The sequence below is a fragment of the Drosophila guanche genome, unplaced genomic scaffold (assembly GCF_900245975.1).
Source record: "Drosophila guanche unplaced genomic scaffold, DGUA_6, whole genome shotgun sequence".
NCBI lineage: Eukaryota > Metazoa > Arthropoda > Insecta > Diptera > Drosophilidae > Drosophila > Drosophila guanche.
Window position 1 is genome coordinate 4,088,327 of NW_022995743.1, and position 9,124 is coordinate 4,097,450.

Below are 9,124 nucleotides of genomic sequence, written 5' to 3' on the forward strand. Positions count from 1 at the left end.
GAGCAGTTCTGCTGGCACTCTCCCTGCACTCAGTCGCAGTCGCAGCAGCAGCAGCAGCAGCAACTTGTCTGGTAAGTAAATTGCCTTGCAGTTACATACATTTATAGTTGTTGGGTTTCCCCTCTCATTGAGAGTAAAAGTGATTGGGAAAAACTTTTGCTTTTTAAAAAATGCCGTTGCCAGCCGATCTTTGCTCTCCTCTCTCTCTGGCTGGGCGCTCTCTCTCTCTCTCGTTTGGGTAGCATCCACAGGTAGTTGCTGTAAAAGCATCGCAGCCGACGCTCAAGCAGCAGTAAAGACGACGACGACGACGACGTCATTTTTTGGGGCTTTTATGGCGTGGAGCATTTGCGCCTTGTGGCTCCGTGTGTGTGCGTGAGTGAGTGTGTGTGTGGCTGTTACATGCGCGCTGTGCTTCGGCTTCGTTGTTGGCGTCGTCGACGTCGCCGTCGTTTGCTTCTCATTTTCTTTGGCTCTGCTGCCTTGCTGCTGCTGCTGCTTGGCTGCTTAGCCTGCGCCAAAGACTTTTTCACTGTGCCGCGTTCGCATTTTGTCACAGTTACAATTTACCAATTGTAAGCGACGGACGCGCTGCTCGCTCTAACCGACAGGAAAACGCCAAGAAAAGCTCTCGCTCTTACACGCTCTCTCTCTCTGGCTCTTTGCTCTCCGGGGGCCCAGACAGCCTAACGGTTCTTCAGGAGCTTGCCTTTGCCGCTGCCTTCTAATACCAAAGCAAAGTCGCGTCGGACCGTCTCGTATAAAATCTGTTGCATCATTGCGGTGGCACTTCAGTCGTTCGAGCGCGTGCGGCCGGAGAAGTGCAGTGTTAACAACAACAACAGCAACAACTAAAACAACAAAGCAAGCAACGACAAAACACAAAACAAAAATGCGTGGCTGCTGCAGTGAAAATGTAAGCGGCAAAAAATGACAAAAAAAATTACAACAAAAATTTGTGAAAATTAAAGACCAACAAGAAACATTTCCAAAGACAAACTTACCTCAGTGCAATGGTCTAGGACTCAAAGCCAAGAAAAAAAAAACAGAAAAAATAATCCTTAAATTCCCCCCCACACAACTTTCGCGGAAAATCAATCAAAATTCTCGGGCAAAAAGGCATCAACATTCTACCCTCATTCGGGCAACTTAAAATGCTGAACATGGAATCGCCACAGATGTACGCCGATGCGGTGCAGACCCTGGCCCAGCTGGACCTCAAGAAGCCGCCACCCCAGCAGGCCACCATCGGCCAGATCACACTGACGGCGATGTCCACTGCCCAGCAGCAGCAGCAGCAGCAACAGCAACAGCAGCAGCAGAATCCTCAACAGCAGCAGCAGCAGCAAAATCCTCAGCAGCAGCAGCAGACAACGGATGCCAACAACAATACGTCCCAGGATGCAGCACTCCTTGTGAAGCAGCATGCCATGCATCAGATGCAACAGGCGGCCCTCAACGGCAACAACAACAACAACAGCAACAGTGTCAACAACAATGTGAACAACTTGCTGCAAAAACAAATGCTGCAGTACACCACACAGACGGATCTCGACGAGCTGACGACCCAAGAGATTACGCTGGACCTGCAGCACCTGATAGACGACCAGTTCCGGGACACGGAGACGCTGGGCATCTTCAGCGACATGGTGACCAGTCCGGGCGGACTCTCCGCCACCCTGCCGCCCAGTGGAATGGTCAGCGCAGCGGCCAAGGTGCTGCAGCAACAGACGCTGAGGAACCAGCATGGATACGGGCGGGGCGGGGCACTGGCGTACATGCCACAGCCCGTGCACGCCACCTACAATAATTCCAGCGACGAGAACAGCTCCGTGGGCTCCGACTCGAGCACGATCAAGGAGGAGCCCATCGATCCGGAGTACCGGCGCCACCTGCAGGAGGCGGCCAGCCAGCAGGCAAGCAACGCGGCCGCCGCCTTCATGACCAACGGCAATGGGCTGTACAACGGGTATGGATCCGCAGGGAACGGATTGTCCGGCAACAGCACCAGTGGCACCCTCAACGGCAGCACCACGCCAAATCACAGCAGCAGCAATGGCAGCAACGGCAGCAGCGGACCCGTCAACGGCAGCCAGTTCACGAATCTGACCACGGCCAATGTGCTGGCCCACCACAACCTGCCACACCTGGCGGCCGCCGCCGGTGCCCAGCACCTGCTGAAGCAGCACAGCAAGCTGCAGCACGCGTCGCAGCACCAGCAGCACAACCACCACCGGAAGCATGGCAACAAGCACGTGGACAAGGGCACCGAGGAGTATCGGCGGCGGCGGGAGCGCAACAACATCGCAGTGCGCAAGAGTCGCGAGAAGGCCAAGGTGCGGTCGCGGGAGGTGGAGGAGCGCGTCAAGAGCCTGCTCAAGGAGAAGGACGCGCTCATCCGGCAGCTGGGCGAGATGACCAACGAGTTGCAGCTGCACAAACAGATCTACATGCAGCTGATGAACCATGCCAATCCCGAAGTGAGTCGCGTCTGCCGGAGCTTCCTCAACACCAACGACCACTCGCTGTAGCCGTGAGTGTTAGGTGTGTGTGTGCGTGTGTGTGTGTGTGAATGAGTCTGAGTATGAGTCCGAATGTGTGTCTGTCGCCAAATCAAAGATTCAAAATGCTGTGTGGGTAGCATGTAAGAACCACTTTAATCCTTTAATCTTTCTTCTCTTTTCTACTATTCATCATTCTTCTTCTGCATCTTCTTTGTCTTTTTCTGCCCCACCTGTGGCATTCCTTTGTACATTTTCCACTTCTTTTCCTCCCCCCTTTGTTGTCACTGCTTATCCGAGATACAATTGAATATTTTTGTACTTAATTTTAACGACTGTAACATATATTTCGCACATCTATGAATATCTTATATCTGTATGCATATTATCATAAAGTTAAGCCAAAGAAAAATGTTGAAAATATTTATGTAAAAAAAAAACACGCGCAGGAAAGAGAACGGAAAATACAAAAAATTAAAAAACTATTTATACTGAGAAAAAAACAAAACAAAAACACAAATCATATTTTTAACTATTGTAATTTTTGTACATTTATTGAATGGTGTGCGGCTTTGCGCTAAATGCTTTATGCCACAATCCCTACCCCCAAATCACTCCCACTTCCACTTCCACTCCCAGGCCCTGCTTTAAACACTGATCCAACATTAGCAAATCTCTAGTGCGTAAGTTTAATCATTTTCCCAACAAAAGAAAATATCCCCAACCCTATCCTCCTCACCGGTACTAACAGAAATCTAGCGAATGCGATGAGAATACGGAATACGGAATCCGTGGCTGAGCGGAGAGCGCGGAAGAGATATGAATGCTATTAACTTGTAAGGCCAACGCAATGTTCTCATTTTAATTTATATATTCATAAATTAAATATACAACAACAACAAAAACCAACCAACAAAACGCAAACTGTAAAGCAAACTCTAAATAAATTAAATAAAATTTACACTATACAAAAGAAAACAGAGAAGTTCTTCATTATCTTACTTTATTTTATTTCAGTTTTTCAGCACTGAAGAAACGTTTTCCAAGACCTCGTTTAAGTTCTTCCTTAATTTGATCAAATTAGCCGACAAATCGTAATTGGCCCAACAAAGCTCTGCCAAAAAATGTCTAATAAAATGTCGGCCATATTTAGGCGCATCACACAAACAGACAAACACACGCACAGACCTACTAGAAGGCCAATGAGAGGCACAAGATGCAATGCATTTCGGGCTGCCAGGCGCGACAGCTGAGACACGCGCTGGGGGCAAAGGGACTGCGAGATGGCGGGGTGAAGTCTGAGGAGGATGGGACAGACAATCGCATGGCGGCCGTGTTGACACAATTTGACAGTAAGACAAACCCGAAACGAAAAGCAAATTTATAAACGACAAAAGCTAAGCAGAATAAATGCAACTCGAGGAGGAACGCTGTGCAACGCTTCTTAAAGTCGCAGCACTACTTGTATACCCTTTTATGCAACTGCCAGGGGCTCCATTCTGGCTTTAATAATAAACCAATCTGCTCAAGATGCCGCATTAGAAATGGTCATTCTCCAGGTTACGTTCCCACTTGAACCACAAATCTAATGTAGCCCTAAACTCTCTGAGTACCGGGTACAAAGCCACACAAAACACACAAAAATATCAGACAAATTAACGCGCCAGAGAAAGCCTCCCCTGCAATGCCAAGACCTGAGGCAGATAATCACTTACACACAAAAAAGTAAATTTGGGTTCGGGCTAAGCCCTTTTCTTGATGGCTTGTGGAGGAAACCCAAGGCGGTGGCTAAAACTTTCTTTCCATCTGCGGCGATTGCTGCTGCCCCTGCATGCCCAATTTTTCTAGCCCTAGTCCCTGTCCTTGTCCCTGTCCCTGTCAGTTGCCTCCCACCCTGGCTCTCTGGTGAGCATTGTTGAGTACTTTGATTGATGAAAGCTAATTGCGCATGCACTCTAGAGTGCAACGGCAGCAGCAACAAGCAGCAGTAACCTCCTAGAAAGTGAAATTGTGGGTGTCTGGTGGTAGCCACAGAAACCCCATAAAAACCAAAGCTCGACTTTGATAAGGGTTCTAAGCGGATTAAGGTGAAAGTCTGCGGTTGGCCTAAGACCCGTACTGCAGCTCCCTCAAAGGGGGAATACATACATAAATACCTATGTATGTACACACATGCATCAACGTCAGCATCGCGTTTTGGCAAGGGAACAGAAATTGCCGCACAATTACTGCCAAACTAAGCGCCAAGCATACGCGGCGTATGAGTTATGAGCGGCGCGTTGCAGCGGCAGAGGCAGCGGCAGCGAGAAGTGATAAATCTGCAACAAGCAGCGACAGCAGCACCATTTGCAGTGATTTTTGTTTGTGTCCTAGCCAGGCGATAGGTTGATAAATTTTAATTGCCATAATGAGGAAGGAAGGAGCGAGGAGCGAGGCTGACGGCGCATAGATCAAGAGGAGGATTTGGCTATTAGGTAGGGATGAAAGGGATGTTGCGGCATGTGCTTAGAGAATGAAAGAGTAGGATCCCCGTTTAATTTATTAATCATAATTCGTGGCATCAGTTATGCTACCCCGAACCTCGCTACTTTCCGTTTCATTGAGCTGGAGAGGGCACAGCTCCCAGATACCGATACCGATACCGATCCAGATCCATCACGATCCAGTTGCCAATCAATCCATCTTTCACACTTCAGTTCCACTTTGTCTGCTACGTGTGTCTTCCACTGCAACGGGCAAACAACACAAAAACCCATAGCGGAAAAAAAGTGGGTTACTTCATTTTTATTTTCATGCCTCAAGAAAGAGCGAAGCAGAGAGTGGGACTAACTTTACATCTTTTGCATCTATCTACTACATCTATCTGTCTTTATTTCTTTTTCTTTTTAGCACAGATTGAGTAATAGCTGTTTGGCTTATATTTAAAGCCCGGGCTCCCGTTCCCTCCTCTCTTTTGTGCCTGGCATTCGCCTGGCAACGCGGCGATCGTGTGGCCAACACGGATCGGAGCTGAGCGGCAGCGGTTTCACTTTCTATGCCGACTATCTAATACAGCCACAGCCGCAGTCGAGGCAGCAGCAACAATGGGGCATTGGAGCTCAGCTCACCTCACCCCTACCTCTAGCTCCCCCCGCTCTTTGCTGTTTCCTTTCCACAATACATTGACTATTTTCTTTTCGACGGCGACGCCATGTTGGAGGCAGTCGCAGTCTCTGCAGCAGCTTCAGCTTGACTCTCAGGCCGAGTCTGAGAGGCTCAATGTATCTGTATCTGTATCTGTATCTGAGTGTGGGTCTTATGTAATAGCCATCCATGAGTGCTGTTGTTGCTGTTGCTGTTGCTGTTGCTTTTAAAGATGCCTTTTCTTTTGTTGTGCTGTGCTGTCTGTTGCCCGCCTGTCTGCTGCCTGATGACCAAGTTAAGATATTATGTTCGTTATGTTGCGCTTATTAACGTGGCCCACAAAAATTGTTTAGCGTTTTGCTTTGCTTAAACGAATTTTCCGTTATAAATCAAGCGAACCACGCAAAATGGAGACATTTGGATGTGCCACTCTGCGGCGTGGCGTCTCTCCGCAGATGGCAAATAATCAAATAAATTGTTCAGCCTCCCCCAAGGGGCGCACACAGATTGAAGGGGCATCTTCCCATCTTCCTTTACGCAATCTGTAGGCTGGGAAAGTGCAACACCGAGAGTTAATAACACTAACAAAACTTCAGCAACAATTAAAAAGCACTTTATTTACATATGGCAGGAGTGAAAAGTCTTACAGATCTATGGAGAATTTATGGGCAGCGCTGTCCAAACAGAATGTTTGTGTAGATAAAGCCAAAAGGGAAATAACATCCATAAGCGAATGAATGAAAGATACTTAGCGATGGGCAAAAACACAACGAAGATGGCAATACACTACACAGGCTTACATATATAGTTTCCAAGAGCATACATCAGGATAGATATTCCCAGCAGTTCCTATTGCTACTCGGTCGCCAAAAAGGGCGGCAAGGGCAGCCACAGACAGCGCCAGAAAGTGACAGCAAAGATCAAGAGAGGAAGAGAGCAAGAGATAGAAATAAAAACTAAATCTAAACCACTCACCCACAGACCCATTGCCCTACTTTTACCCACCCAGAGAGAGAGAGAGAGGGAGAGAGAGAGAGAGAGACCCGGCAACAACAACAATCAAAATATATGAAAATACAATAAAAAAGCAACAAAAAAATATGCTGGAAAATAATCTCAACGCCAACACACACACACACACACGCATACGCCTTGATTAGCAATGTGTGTGTGTGTGTGTGTGTGTGTGTGCAGTCAAAAATGTACAAGGGGCGCCCTTTGGAAAGAAAAAAAAAACTTCTTCCAAAAAGCTGCGCGCGCGCTTCTATTTTCAGCTGCGCGTTGGCGTCGGACGCAGCAGCGCTGCCTTTATCAATCTTGGCAGAGCTGCGGCAGTGGGCCCTGGGGTGGGTCGGGTGTGCTCCACAGAGGCGGTAACTTATCTTAGGGCAAGACCCGCGTCCGTTGGAAAGGGCCGCAGCACCAGACACTTGTTGCAAGCAGAACAACAGTCGAGCAGGCAGGCAACAACAACAAATTGACCTAATTTCTGGTACACATTTTTCCTTTACATTTACAGCACACACACGCATAGCCGTGCCGACAAGGAAATACAAACAAGCTGCGCCCTCAACGCGTACAAAATGGGCAAAGATGTGGCTGTGTCTGTGCGAACGAGTGTGGAATGCTCCCTTAAAGCGAGTCAGCAACAACAACAAATTGAAATTGTTGTTAATTGCTGCTGTTGTTGTTGCTATTGCTGGTGTTTGCTTTTGCGGCAGTGCTGAGTTGTTTGCAGTCGCTTCAGTCGCTGCAGCACTCCAACAACAGAATTCACTTTCAATTTTTGTTCTTTCTTCTCACTTTTTGGGCGCTGCGAAAGAAATGTTCTATGCCACAGCAGAAGCAGCAGCAGCAGCAGAGCAACAAATTTTTTCTTGACTTTGAGCTAAGTAGGTCAGCAGCTGTAAAATAGACTCCACTAGACCTCATACCCCCCCAGGGTACCCCACCGAAAAGGCAGTCAAATCGAGACGAGAGAGAAATGTTTGTGCATCGCCAATGGAATGGTGGAATGTGTCTGGATACTGCGATCTGTGGCACTGTTGTTTAGACGGTGTCTACTTCTCCATTGCTTGAGGCATCCGACACCCCACACCCCACAGCCCACAGCCCACGCATCAACCCACACCCGCCCGTTCCCTCGTGATGTCTGTTCTGTTAAGTAGGTCAGCACTTTGGGCACTGATCAAAAAGAAGTTTTCATTATCATGTGCAGTTGCTGCAGCTGTAAACCAGACCGAAGAGTCTTTAAGTATTCCCAAACAACAAATTGTAGCAAATAGTAAGGGAATTCTATAATTTTTATGATCGAGCCATAAAGTGGGATACAAAAATCACTAAATAATGCTCTACACATTTCACTTACACTTTTTACGCGTACGAAACTTCTGGATATATTCTAGTGCAACATTTAATATAAATTAAAATGCATTCATTTGCTTAGTATAACCCACAGAGACTAGTATGTATCTATCCCATCCTTTGCCATCCCATGCCATGCGTATATTTTGCTCTCACTGCCAACCTTTTGGTTTTCGCTTAAAAATAGCACCAAAAAAAGGTTCATTCCGTCCCACAGAGAGAGAGAGAGAGAACAATGAAATCGAGCAACACATTTCTGTGTGCCTTTTCTGCATCGCATTTGCAGATGGCAAGCCAAGAGCTGCCAACAAAACGAATAAATTAAACAAATGATTTACATTTTAATGTAATTAGTATAAGTATAAAAATGTGTGAACTGAACGCAAATCATGTGTTCTATAGTATGTACAGTACGTACAATACATATGCTGAAGCATGTCAAGATCGTACAACCCAAAATCTTCATATCTTCAATAAATGGGGAAGTGGCACAAGTACCCAAAAATAATACGAATAAAGAGGGGACTAATTTTCTGTGGGATGTATGCTGATAAATTCTTGATTTGATTGAGAGTGAAAAAACGAAATCAAAGACGACGAATATTGATTGGAAAGTGGGTTAATTAACGACGAGCACAGATCGAGTGACATCATTCAATGAGTTCCTGGTTGCAGCCCATGAATCATGAACACCGCAAGGTGTGGGATTCCTGTGTCATCTCATTGCATGCGTTCCCTCCGCTCTCTCTCTCTCTCTCTCTCTCTCTCTGTGGCTTCCTTCCTATCTGCATCACATTTTGGCGCCAAACCATTGGACCGACCCACTAGCCCACAAGACCAGACCCGACCATTGCCATTGCCTCATTTCGCCGGCAAGTCTCGGAGCTTGTCTTGGCTTGAGCTTGAAAGTAAAAGTGGTTTGGCTTTCTTTTGTGGCACACGCTTTTGGCGCTGCTTTCCAACAAGACAGCGGCGACAACGGCAACGACAAGTTGCCGTGTTGAGTCCAAGGTCAAGAGGAAGACTTTGAAAACGCCTCAACAATGTGGCCGTGGATGTGGATGAATAATGCAAGCCCCCCACCAGCGTTGGAGAAAGAGGCGACAGAGTGAGAGTGAGAGTTGAAGCTGAAACTG

The 9,124-nt window shown here is 47.2% G+C and overlaps 1 protein-coding gene across 1 annotated transcript; it reads left to right on the top strand.

Moving 5' to 3' along the window:
* The first annotated feature begins 555 nt into the window (after positions 1-555).
* On the top strand, positions 556-2,976 carry LOC117578653 (CCAAT/enhancer-binding protein). The gene has a single exon (XM_034264271.1). It carries the CDS (start codon positions 1,155-1,157, stop codon positions 2,529-2,531), a length of 1,377 nt encoding a protein of 458 aa, XP_034120162.1. The 5' UTR covers positions 556-1,154; the 3' UTR covers positions 2,532-2,976.
* The last annotated feature ends 6,148 nt before the right edge of the window (positions 2,977-9,124 follow it).

Coding starts and splice junctions, on each gene's coding strand:
- LOC117578653 (XM_034264271.1), top strand. CDS start 1,155: ATGCTGAACATGGAATCGCCACAGATGTACGCCGATGCGGTGCAGACC.